This window comes from Ambystoma mexicanum, chromosome 13 (assembly GCF_040938575.1).
Source record: "Ambystoma mexicanum isolate Mex_15411 chromosome 13, UKY_AmexF1_1, whole genome shotgun sequence".
Lineage (NCBI taxonomy): Eukaryota > Metazoa > Chordata > Amphibia > Caudata > Ambystomatidae > Ambystoma > Ambystoma mexicanum.
The window spans coordinates 505157458-505171026 of record NC_090938.1 but is presented as its reverse complement, the minus strand read 5'-3'; the positions used below and the strand labels follow the sequence as shown (position 1 = coordinate 505171026).

At 45.3% G+C, this 13569-nt stretch overlaps 1 protein-coding gene across 1 annotated transcript in view; it reads right to left on the bottom strand.

Moving 5' to 3' along the window:
• Nucleotides 1-13569, bottom strand: part of CNTD1 (cyclin N-terminal domain containing 1) — a 524358-nt gene that overhangs the window by 115011 nt on the left and 395778 nt on the right. The window contains exon 6 of the mRNA XM_069634172.1: nucleotides 5255-5399. Coding sequence (XP_069490273.1) covers nucleotides 5255-5399 — 145 coding nt within the window. The remainder of the gene's footprint in view (nucleotides 1-5254; nucleotides 5400-13569) is intronic.

Genomic DNA, 13569 nt, shown 5'->3' with positions numbered 1-13569 from the left:
ACCGCTCGTATGAATCGATCTTATCTTATGAATGCCTTATATCAAAATCCGCCACTGCGGAATCTGGTCTCCAATGATGTGGACGTGGCTAAATTGTCTAATCAAAATAACAATCGAATGTTATGTAGATTACAAATGCAAATAATTACCAAATTAATTTGTGATCACAGAGCTGATATTGTTCTGTTAGGCCTGCATCTTCAGGTCTTTCTATCCATGGGTGAGGCATGGGCCTTTCTTGAATTTGTTCTCCCCGCCCTACAAGAGCGTGGCCCTTCTGGCCCCTCGGTGCCTACCGCATCTGTTACTAATAAGGACATTCTAGCACAACTAGCCTCGTTTGCCGCTGTGCTTAAAGGCTTAACGTGGCTTGAACCCCTTATCACAGCAGTATCAAATGGTAGCGAGGTATCTAACCCCTCATAATTGAGGTCTCCTTCTATCTGCTCGCTGAACTGTTGCGGATTAAAAAGATTTTTATCATGGTTTAACTCTCTGGCTCAGGCTGAACTACCTGCAATCATTCTTCTTCAAGAAACCATGAGCATGACATATTTCCATCTAGATGGTTTCTCCTCCTGTTTTCACGCCAAGCGTGGCTTCAGGTTGATCTTCTGGGGGGATAGCGATTTTAATTCGGAACAGTCTTATATTCCCTGGCAAATGTCTTCAGGCCTGTGATTCCTTTCTTATCATTGAGTTGAAACAAGAGGGATTCATATGTACAAAGCTTTTGCTAGTTTCTCTCTACTGGAATCCACAGGCATTTCCTTTAGACAGTATTCTTTCCACTCTAAATACAGCGCTTGCGAATTCTATTCTATTCTACACAACTCGAATCATAAAATTTGAATAGGTGGGGACTTCAACTCCTACCTAGCTATGGGCCTTTCCCCACAATTTAGTAACGTTCGGTCTGCTTACACCTTGCAATCCATTTGACGTGGTAAGATTTGGGTGCAATTTTTGAAGGAATGGGACATGCACATTGTTCCTCTTGCCACGCACTGTATAAAGCTAACATTGCAGAGAGTTAGCGCTTGTTCCCATATAAACTACATCCCTGCCTCTAGTTTTTTGTCGGGTCACTTCGAACCTGCCATTACACTGAATCCTCATTTAGGTGACCATTGTATTTTGAATGCCGCTTTGCACTTGAATTCTAAGAGTTTTTCCATCGCACCTCCTATGTCTTTGGTACAGACCGATAGATATGCACATTCTGTTCACTGGGATGCCGCGGTATGCAGGAAATTGGTCTCCTGGGTAAATCGTGATTTATGGGAGGTTTGGAACGGGTCAGTACCAGCTAGCGAAGGTCATGTCATGGAATCTTAAGATGATCCAGTCTCATCTGCTTACTCTCTCTTCGTCGCAATCCAGGGCAGTTGGCCCGATTTATCCTAACAAATTTTCAGCAGCCATTGCCCAGCTGAAACGCACAAACAACCGTGAACTTAAAGGTATCCTTTCAAACGTGCAATCTCCATTCTATAATTGTGTGACTAAAAACCATATTATATCAAGATATAAAACAAATCTTTAAAATATTTGTTTGGCTCGCCATCTTGTTGACAACCAAAATATGGTGAAGCTTTTGTGCAAAAGTAACACTAGAGACATGTGGGCCATTCTGCAAAATCCTACTTCTACCATGACTCCCCGTCTTGAATCTGCTATTAATGGAGCCACTTGGTATAACCACTTTAAGAGCAAATATAATTTACCAGCACAACACATATCATCTGCCACGCCTATAACAACTATTAGTATTTCTTTACGATTCCCATGACGTGTGGAGGATATAGTATAGGCCATTGATAAACTAAAATTTTCTAAATTAGCTGGCCCTGACGGCTTACCTCCCTGTGTCATTAAAGATGACCCCATCTTCTGGGTTAACTTTTTGCTCTCATGTTTCCGGATTATTTTTCCATCTAGAACCATGTCTCCTTCGTGGCTTTCCGCAATTATTATTCCTGTGTATAAAAAGGGTCCTATGAATGATCCTGCAAACTTTAGGCCGATAGACTTAATTGATGTTGCAGCTAAGACCTTCGCACTTCTCATCCTCAAGGGGCTGGAATCCTTTATTGGCAAGAACCACATTCTCTCGCATGCTCAGGTAGGGTTTAGAAAAGCGATGGGAACACAGCTTAATGCCACTATATTATCGCATTTATTAGTGTCGTCACATCACACATCCATTGGTCCCATCTACATGGCTTCCTTAGACCTATCCTTGGCTTTTGACAATGTCATTAGAAACTGACTGTGGAACAAAATGCTGTTTTATGGAATCCTGCCCTCATCTGTTGCACTTATTGCACTACTTCACCAAAACACTTCTTATAGAGTACGCAAAATTAAAAGTGGCAAGCATTTTTGAACACTAAAGTTTTGTACCTTATTGCCCAAATGAAATTAATTTTCCATTGTCTTTGTAAATTCTCGCTACAGCCGCTTATTGATTTCTATCTATTGAAGGTTGAAGCCATAACTTTGTATGACTTGGACATCCTCCTTTTGGAAATAGGTCCAATCCTGAATAAAATACAGGGGAAAATATAGAAATTGGTCCTTGGTTTGCCCATGTATCTCCCTAATTCCATTCTTATATATGAGCTGGGTGTGTACTCCTTGGCTGCCAAATTTGCCTGGAGATTGTTAACCAACTTTACCAAGATGTCTTTTCTGCCTGCTAATTCCCTGTTAGAAGATCTTCATGCAATGCTTCTCAAATCCTGTTCTGTTTCGATTGTACACTTTCATACACATATGAAGAATATCTTGGGCTGCCTGAATATGGAGACCCACAATCTTCTCGTGCGACCTGCCTTTGTTAAAAGAGATTTTTTTTAATGCATGGGCTGCCACATCAGATGCAATAGCTGATTATTCCTCTTTCGAAGAATATGCTAAGTTTAGACATGCACATGACCAACGCAAACCCTATATTACATGCTTTCCTTGCAACAAAGTTACGAATGTCTATATGAGGTTTAGACTAGACTTGATACACACGGGTCATCGAACTAAAAATTGGAATACGAACCTCGCTGTCCAACCAGAAGGTGTTTGTCGCTTTGTGCTGGCCAGAATGCACTTGAAACACAAACATCTTTTTTTGTTCTGTCCATATTTTGACCAGCAGAGAATGCTCTTTTTAGGTGCTTACATTAAGGATAGATCAATAAACTCTCGTAATCTCACTTGGATGAGATGCATGTGGGGACACAGCCATGCTATCATTTTTGCCACAGTCCGAATGGTAGCTTATATTGAGGACTACTTAAGGAAAAAGAATGAAACGTCAAAGTAAACTGTGTTCTTAGTAGGCGTCTAAGGGACGAAATCTATGTGCGTTAATCCAAAGGCTGATTGCACGGCAATGAGTATGCTCTCATTTGTAATTTGTGTAAGATGTTATGCTTGAGTCGTTTTGACTCATGACCTTTATAAGACAGTTGCAATGTGTTTAACTCGTAGGACATGGTCATGATATTGATGTGTTTCTAACCTAATTTACAGCAAGAATGTTTGCAAGCTATTGAGCAATATGTGTATTTGATGATATCCTTTCGGTGACATAGCATCCATACATGTGATTTTGTATGAACAATTTCGAATTAAGTAGTTTATGCACGTGGTATATTCTTCCACACATGTGTTATTTTTCAGCCTTGATTTGTCATTCAATGTAATACGTGCTGATTTTTGTATTGTGAAATTTGCCAAAAAACAAATAAAAGGGAAAAAAAAAGAAACGTTTTAGTTTTTTCTTTTACCGAGGATTCCCAGCCAGACGATGGGGAAAATTCATGAGCATGTGAAGCCATGCCAGACTCCATGCTGGGGAAAAGGAAGCAGTTTGGTGCCTGTGTCACATCGATGCACTTGCATTACTCAAATACCACATTGTATGTTCCCTGGCCTATCTGGGGGTGAATTGTGCACTGATGTGTGCATGCATACGTGTGTGGTGTGAGTACAGATTGGTGGTGCTTAAGGCACGGTGGCTTGTTGTTGTCTGTGCATTGGGGATGTGCTGATTGTCCAGTCATGCCATTGTGCACATGGCCAGTGCTCATGTGCCTGGATGCTTTTGGTGTACAATGCCTTTACATGGCTTTCTTTGACCCCGACCCCTGTCATCTATGTGTGCACAGTGACTTTTGATGTTGACATCACACTCGGTACCCCTTTCCTTGGACACATTTCCCTGATCTGTTGGGTGTGTGCACAATATGTGTGATGGCGGGCATTCAGGTGTGTCTTGTTGTACTCACCACCGTCCCCTTGGGTCCCTACTCCGGCTTCAGCAGATCCGAAGCCCTCGATCCCCTCGAGATGCATGATTGAACTGCATCAGTATTCCCAAGGCATCAGCTTTAGGGGAGAGACCGTCCCGCCTCCTGTAGCCATGGATTCCCGACGTTGTGCTGCCAACAGGTTGTGCATTCGCAGGCGCAGGTCGTCCCACCTTTTGCGTCAGTCTTTCGGGATTTGTGAGATGGGCCCCACTGCAGTAACTTTGCATGCCACCTAATCCCATATGACCGACTTGCGGCGTTGGCTTGTGCTGCAGTTGTCCCAGCTTAGCAGTGCTTCTGCATTTGCCACAATGTGGTCTGTAAGGGTGGTCAGTTCTGCCTCACTGAAGCGGGGCTTACGTAGCCAGACCTCAGGCAGGCTTGATTTGGACCCGCCAGACATATTGGCAGTGTTACCATACATGGGTGGCAACAGGAATTGCCCGATTTTAAATGGATTGCGTTTTTCAAAATGGCCTCCAGTGAACTTCCAGTTCCTGCAATGAGGCTGTTTCCGGCGCTGGTGTTACCATTGTCGGTGTTTGTCTGGCATCAGATGCAATGCTGCCGGTGTTTCTGTCAAGATGGGAGCCTGAACCACTGTTACAGGCATGTTTTATCCCGTAGCACCGGCATTTCACACACAGTTTTTCTGCTGTTACTGTGACGCCGGTAACAACGTTTCTGGATTCACAGGGTGCGCGGGCCTGCACAGTCCAAATGTGCCAGTGCTTCCATCAACCCAGTAGCCGGAAACGGCACTACTGGATTGACGGTATCACCGGCATCATTGTAGAAAACTTTTAATGAGGGCCACAGTGCACATTCAGTTTCTTAGGCAGCTGTCATTGCAGTTAGCATACATACATCTGCCTGATTTGAGTATCAATCTCAGCACACAGAATCTTCTGAGTTCCCATGTAAACATTTGTGGGGCATACCTCTGCTGGGTGTTCGGAGAGGAACCATCCACAGCCCTTCTTAATAACGTTTCGTAGATGGAATTTCTCAAAAGGTACACCAGGTCAAGAATCTTCAGGCAGATTGCATGCAAATTCTTCATGGGCAATAGGCACCCGTTATGTCCTGCAATTAACATAACATTTTTAGAGGGCAGTCATATAGTCATCTATATATACATTTTAAGACCAATTCATGCTGAAATGTGTGTGCGTTTATGAGAAAACACATTTGGCATCAGACTTTTCAACTACATAGGTTTATTAATACACAGACACCCTTCTATGTCATCAAAGCTGCTAACTTCTATTTAATCAATCACACATCTTCTCAGATCCTGGAATTAAAGAGTATGAGATCAGCATACTATTTGTTAAACCCACTTACATTTTTGTAGTATACATGTACTTCTAAGTAAGGGCAGGGCTGGTGCAAGGCACTTTGCTGCTCTAGGCAAAATGTAATTTTGCCACCCCCTGAGCAGCTTGACTTCTGCATGCCCTGCCACTTCAGATAAATCAGTGCCCTCACATAGTGTGAATGACCTACAACATTCCCTTTACTCATACTGTTTAAAACGTTCTTTTGACACAGTGGCTGGAATAACGCAAAGCTTGTTACTTTTTACCATACGCAAGAAACAACAAAGGTGTTTCAGGGTACATCCCCAATAAATTTAGTAAAATAATGCATTAAAATGATGCATTGTATGACAGCGGTTACGGTGGAAGTCTGTGAAAAGCCACAGAATTTACCATCAGTTCTTTGGGTACGCACATTAAATATTTCAATAGAATCCAGGTTGCCCATAGCACACAGGAGCATTTTGCAACTCGTTTTCATGCTAGCCATCCCCAAACAAAGCCATGTGCCTTTTCCACAGTATATGTTAGTGCTGGCAACATATAACAGGTTTTCATACATTTTGTGCCCAACAAATATCATCTGGACTGTCTACAATATTTGCCATCATTAACACTGTAAAACACATGTTCATACTGGTAGTGCCCAAAGAATATTATGAGGCCGGTCACAACTATATATTCCAAGGTTGACTCAGGTTGACTCTCCTCTGTCACGCTGCTTTTGCACAAAGCATATCACAGTCACAACAATATAGGCCAGTTTTGGCCTCTTATGTTGCTTGAGCCCTAAGAATATCATGAGGCCAGTCAGAACAATACATGCAAGTACTGTCCCCTTATCTCACTCTGTGTGCACCCAAAGTATATCATGATAGTAACATATGCCATCAGGGCCTAATTCACTAATGTACTTACGAACAAATAATATTATGACTACTGTCACAACAATGTATGCCAGGGTTGACCCCACATTATCATTCTGTTCGTGCCAAAAGAGTATCAGCCAGTTAGTCACAACAATGATATATTTCCGTGCTGATCCCCTTTGCTGTCATGCTTATTTCGCCCAAAGAAAACCATGATCCTTAAGGAAATGAATGCCAGCATTTGTATAGTAAATAACATTTTCAAGCTGTTTTTGCCCATTCTCTGACACATTTGATTTTCTCTGCCCAACTTCCAATAGTGCAGCTGTTTCGGAATAGTATGAAACAATGCATCAGAGATGAACTGCAAATCAAATGTGGCCTGGACGTGTTTTTTTATAGCTGTCACATGTTACACCGTACAAACAAGCTAAGCCCCTCTAAATAGGGATTCAGGGTTCTCATTCAATAACATTTAGACAAATGAGTTTATATTTTATGTTGATTTGTACCGCGCACTGCTACCACCCAGTGGCAGTCTCCATGCGCTCGCATGGCTCTGCAAAAGAGGGGGGGTTAGTGGGCATAGGATCAGAGGATAGATTCAGATCCAGGAGGAACTGGCGTTGGTGTGTTGTATTGCATGTGGTAGTTTGTGAGAGACCTCGTGCATTGTAACCGTATGGGTAAGATTCAGTGCCTCTGGTGTGTGGTAGTGTTTTGTTTTGGTGTTAGTGTGTAGTGTGGGTTATGATGGGTTTGTTGCGTGTGCTGGTTAGTGTACACAAGGGATTCAGAATCACAGGTGGTAGTCAATGTAAGATAGTCCTGCATCTTGGTGTGTAGCTGCATTGTTGATGGAGGAGCAGGAAGGGAAAAGGGTTAGTAAAGTGGTCTGTTTATTTGAGCCTCTCTGGCGCGGCCCTTTGGATGCCGCTTGACGGTATCTAGCCAGGTTCTTGTTTGTGGCTTTATTGACTCAACTTGTCTCCTCTCTAGTTGTTTGTCTGTGGTGTTGTTGTTGCCGGTGTTCCTTCGAGGTTGTCATTGTCTGCTGAATAGCCAGTGCAAGGAAGGCATGGTATCAAACAGTAAGACAGACACAAGTGATCACAGGTCAAGGGTGTTTATTGACCTTTCAAATGGGTTAAACCTAAAACTAAAGATGGGAGCAAGCTACGACCATCAAATAATAATAATGCAGTCCTAGTAGGGTATTTTCAAAATAAAAGGGCCTATACTAATAAACCTATTGCCAATCCTTATTTCTAAATACAAATGGTGTGGGAAACAACGTTATGCAAAGAAAAGTGTTCAAGAAATGATATTTGAGCCGTTGGCTCCTCTTCCCCACGTTTTCAGCACATAACAAGACTTAGCACACACTCTGGCTTCTCTGGCACAAGGATGCAGTTCAAAACATCAGCATCAGGGCCATCTGTGCTAAAGTCTCTTTGCCATTCCAAGTCTCTTATTCCAGAGGGCCTGATGCGATAAACATCACCAAAGTTCCTTTCGCCTGAGGATTTCATATGCACAATTTCTCGGGTGATTTACTGTTCACCCCGGGTCCCCCTCCACCGGGCTCAGACCCACTTCTCTCAGGATTTTCACATGCACAATTTCTCAGGTGATTTACTGTTCACCTCGGGTCCCCCTCCGCCGGGCTCAGACCAACTTCTCTCACAATGTTCTTAATTGATCTCCCTCAATCGGGCTCAGAACATTTTATCTCTTTTTCCAATCTTTTCTTTTCTATATAAAATATCAAAGACTTTCGATTGTGTGGGGGATTTTGCTTGACCCGACACAGGACCACTTCGATTCACAAAACCTTTCTCTTTACAATTCTTTACTTTTATTTAGGCAACCTTGTGGCTGGATATCTTACAGAGACCTTCGATTGAGCACACAAGCGGTGCCAGGCCTCTATGTCAATGATATTGGATTTCTTTCAAAGGTCAAACATTCATCAGCAGTTCAACTTTACACAAGTCTTTCATCACATGTATTTTTAACAATGATGGTTCCAGCGTTCAGTATACAATGTTGCTGCTTGCAGCCTTGGCTTCAACACAGACTGGTCTTGTATCAGTCTCCCCAACTCACTGGCTGTGCTTATTCCTCTGTCGCTACTTCATTCTTAGAGCCAAGCACGGTACCACAGAGGCTGCTGCTTCTCCCTGACTTGATTAGTCATGTAGGAGGAGCGCGGGTACCTCTGACACACAATGCAGGATTCTTCAGACATGTCTCCAGGCCTTAAGCTGTCCAATCTCTGGGTCTCTTGATCATAACAGTTTCTTTGCAGAAAGGTCAAGGGAATTTCCCTCCTTGCAAGCCCCTCATGGTTTGCCGTCTTTCATCGCTCACTCAGTGTAACGCTCACCTGATTCCCGCAGAGGCGCCGGTCTTGACTGGGTGAATGCCGTATCTTCAAAGGTGATGTGTAACACACGGTTAGCTCTTTGGGCTGGACCTCTGTGCACTGTATGTCTAACTGGAAGAGTAAGATGTCTGCAGATAGAAAATATGGGATTAATGAACTGGGTTTATTGGGTGCCTCTCTCCTCTTCCCTTTCTCTTCTCCTGTAGAACCCCAAAGGTTAACACCCTCACCTTAGGTAAGTGAACGCCGAGCTCTCCATCTGCCTCGGGGCAGGGTGCCGTAACCAGTTTCTTCACTGGATAAGGGTGCAGGCCTCTTGACCTCAGAGGACTGCTGTCCGTCGTTAACTGCACGAACGGTAAGTTCTGGGCACTTCAAATGTCTTAAAAGTCTTTTGTAATGATATCTCTTGTTTTGCAGGGTTCTGGCGATGGCGGATGGCGGGCTGATGAGAGTTGAGGATCGAACCCGCGTGAGGAATAGAAGCGCCTGGAAGCACGTAAGTAAGCGCTTGTAGCCTGCTTCACGATGCGCACTAACTGTCCCTTTTATCTTGCAGGTACAAGTTCGGAGCTTTAGAGAAGCTGAAGGGTGCTGGAATACCCACTGGATTCGGCGTGGGAAGGAGTAATGGCACGTGAGTAATAAAGTTGCCCAATGTCTTTAAACGCACCTTCTTTTGTCTTTCAGATGCGGGATGCAGCGCCGAAGGCCTCCGGAGCGTGCGAAGAGCTGGTAAGCTTTTGTCTTTCAGATGCCGGAATGCAGTGCGAAGACCTCCGGAGCATGCGAAGAGTAGGTAAGCCTTTGTCTTTCAGATGCCGGAATGCAGCGCGAGGCGTTGGTGACAGCCGATGGACCAGGTAAGAGATGCGCTGCCACTGAAGACCGTAGTGCTAACCTGTTCTTTCTTTGTCTTTACAGGTGCTGCTGAAGACTGGATTCCAGGATGGTAAGCCTTTGTTCCCTTAGGCCCAGGATCAGAAGCAGAAGACACGATGAGCGTTCTGCTGCAGAGAATGCAGAATAACGCAAAGCAAGATTCATCCATCGGGTGTGGTTTAAATAGCCTCCTGTAGTGCTTAGGTGTCTCCTTCCACAGCCACGCCTAGGTAAGAAAAGAGTTCCTGCTTTCCAGAAGAGTTCCAGTGTTCTGAACCTAGGGAGTGGCTCCTGCCCCACCCAACAGGAAAAGTAGTCCCAAACAGAAGAGGATCAGGGGTTCAACTGGCAGGTAAGTAAGCAGCATGGTCTGCTGCAGGTAAGTCCACCCAAGCATTATGAGCCCGGCGCTTCCAGCGCTGGGACTGGGCATCTTTATGAGCCTGGTGCCACTGGCGCCAGGACAGGGTCCAAAAGGTTCCAATTGGGACTGGCTGGCACTCGGAACCGGGGTTATGGGTCTGCTTCCAAGGGAGTCGGGCAAGTCCTGATCTTTTGGAAGCAGAGATCATGACACTCAGCTGCCGCTTGAAACTGCTGTTTCCTCATGTCCTTTGCCTCGGTCAGAGTCTTCTTTCGTGCTCCGCCTTTTATCCGTGTGGGGAAGCTTAATGGAAGTCAGGTGTGAGTGTTGGTCAGTAATTGCCTGACCTCTCCTGCCCATATTATTGCGACACGTCATGTATACTGCTCAGGTGTTAGTCTGTTTTCTCCCACAGCGGGTTGTCCGTGCAAATGTGTTCATGTAGGAAAGGGGAGGGGGTAGCGTTCCTACGTATCCTACTTGGTAGGATGGGGTAAAGGTGTTACAGGGAAGGGGATACTGTGTCTCGCAATCCGGTGTCCCACTCCCCGAAGACCCCTCACCCAGGTAATACTCCCGCACTGGTCCACCCCTAGGAACTGGATCGAAAAGTAATGGCCATGTCCTGGCCACCTGGATGACAGATCCCTGGGGACTAGTGGGAGAGACACCTTCTGGTTTCTCATATCAGGTTTGGAGCAGTTTCCTGAAGGTGATGTGGACTTCTCTGGTTCTAATTTCTTTGGGCATGTTGTTGCAGATGTTAGCAATTAGAATGCTGTCCAACCGGATTATCTTTTTTTGAGGTGCTTTGCCTCTGTTTGTAGTTTGTTGCTGGATCTTAGTTCCCTTGCTGGGGGATACCGGCTAATCCTGTCTTGGAGGTATTGTCATGACCACGGGCCCCAGAACACAAAAACCACACCATCTAGTGATGGGGACAATGGGTCACTTGACTCACTTATGTCCCTTTGGGACTCATATACACAGGGGCCCTGGCTGCACTCAGTCCTGGAGCCTTTCACCAGGCTCATATAGAGATGTGAGCAGGAACACTTTATCTCAGTGCAGGAGTGCTTTTATTTTACTTCAGTGCTGGAGTGCTTTTATTTTACAAGAACTTTCCAGGTGCTGAAAACCTTTATTCCAAAGAACATCCTCATGTGCTGACTCATCGGGCGTGGCTCCCTAAGCCTGGTCTTCAGGTGCTGACTCATCAAGTGTGGCAGGGTGTGGCAGCAGGCAGGCCAGAGCTACTGGGCGTGGCCAGGAACAAGACTATATAAACCCACCTTCCCTCAAGCAAACGCTTCACGTTACTTTGCACCTCCATGCAACGTGAAGCTCACCGCCGCCTGGACCGGCTACTTACCTCGTGATCCTGCAACAACAGCATCCTTACCTGGACCCTGGCCTCGCATCTCACGGCAACGCTCCATCTTCTTGGCTGATCCCGAATCGACGCTGCAGCACCTGCTCTCTCTGTCCCACGACGCCAAAGTCCTGAAACGAGAAAAGAAGACAAGATTAGAACTCCCGAAAACACCCAACCCAGGGCCGCGCCACATTTAAAACTCAACACACCCCCTAAGCCACCATTAAAGGCTACTTACCAGCTGTCGCACAATCTTAGCCCCGTTCATCCGTACCGTCAGCTCCGCTTCTTCCACCGCAGCTACCGCCGGCACTGCTACACCACCTGCCTGGGGAGAGAGCAGAGAAAAGAGACATTACATACAAAGGACAGAGAACAAACTTTACAAATACAATTACAGCAGTCGGAAGATAAGCGGGCAAGTGGAAACAAGGGAAACACTTACCTACAAGAGAAGTGGACTAGTCGCAGCTGGCCTGGACTTCCACGACAAGGGACCACTGAAGGAACTTGGTTCCCTTCAACAAGCGCCCCAGCCAGAAGCAGCAGGATGGAGAGCTCATCATCATCATTCAGCAGGTGACCCTCAAGAGTAGTGCAACCCCAGAGAAGTCACATCCAGGGAGAAGAGGTCTGGAGAAGGGGTCAGGGACCACAGGCTGCATACTCATACGACCCCCCTTATAGTCACGCAGGAACGGCACTGCTCATCACCGCAGTTCCCCACACAGACGCAGAGGGAGGAACAGACAAGAGGAGTTTTATCCATGGGAGGGCTGCGACCATGCCCCAATGCCTCCGCAGAGACCAGGTGAGCGTAGCAGGTATTCCGCTCCTTGTCTGTGCAAGGCTTTGTGGGCGTTGCAGAGTGCTTTGAATTTGATGCACTTTTTTACTGGTAACCAGTGTAGGCTTTTCGGTCCTGGAGTGATGTGCTCTCTTCTGTTTAGTCTGGCTGCTGTATTTTGCACCCTTTGGGGTTTCTTGGTACGTTTTTCTGGCATTCCTAGGTAGAGGCCGTTTGCGAAGTCAATTTTGTGAGTATCAGGGATATGATTCTCAGGGTTCTGTGGGGGAAGGAGAGGTAGGGGAGTAGTCCTCTGAGCAGTTGTAGGAAGAAGCATCATTTTTTGGCGACTGCGTTGACTTGCAGTTTCAGTGATAGTCCATTGGGGTTCCCTCCATCGAGTCCTGCGGGTGAAAGCATAATTTCTGTTTTTGCTGGGTTCAGTTTGAAGTTGTTCTTTGTCATCCAGTTGTAGATGTCTGTGACGCAGTTGTTGAGGCTGTTATTTTCACCCCATCAAATCCCTGTTGCGAAAGAACAAACGATTTCAGTGGACCACAGAAGCAGAAGAAGCCTTCCAGACCCTAAAATGAGCATTCATATCAGCACCCATTTTACGGCATCCCCGACACGAATTGCCATATGTCGTCGAAACCGATGCTTCCAATGTAGCAATGGGACCGGTTTTGTCTCTGCGAGATCCAGAAACAGGACAATTACATCCTGTGGCTTTCTGGTCTTGTAAGTTCTGCGCTCCCGAATTGAACTATGCGATCATAGTTGTTGAGGCTGTTATTTTGCTCCTGTGTTCTGTTAAATTTCACAATAATGTGTGTGTCATCTGCATAGTTGTAGGCAGTAAGTCAGTGGGTTCAAATGATTTTCATTAGTGGGCACATGTAGATGTTGAAAAGTACAGCAGAGAGGCTGGATCCCTGTGGTACTCTGCAGGATATATTTTTGGGTGTTTGAAGTGAATGGTGGATTAGCATGTTCTTCCGGTTCAGTTTGTTAGGAATGAGGTGAGCCATTTTAGTGTGGATTCCTGTTTGCCACATTTCATCAATCTCTTTATTAGTATTGTATGGCTGATTATGTCAAAAGCCGCTGATATGTCCAATAATACGAGGGCCGATTGGGCATCGTCGTCTGCATTTATTTTCAGGTCATCCCATCTCAATAGAGTGCTGATTCTATTCCTCTCATTGGTCTGAAGCCAACCTATGAGCAGTCGAGAATTCTATTTGTTTCGAGGTATTTAAGAAGAA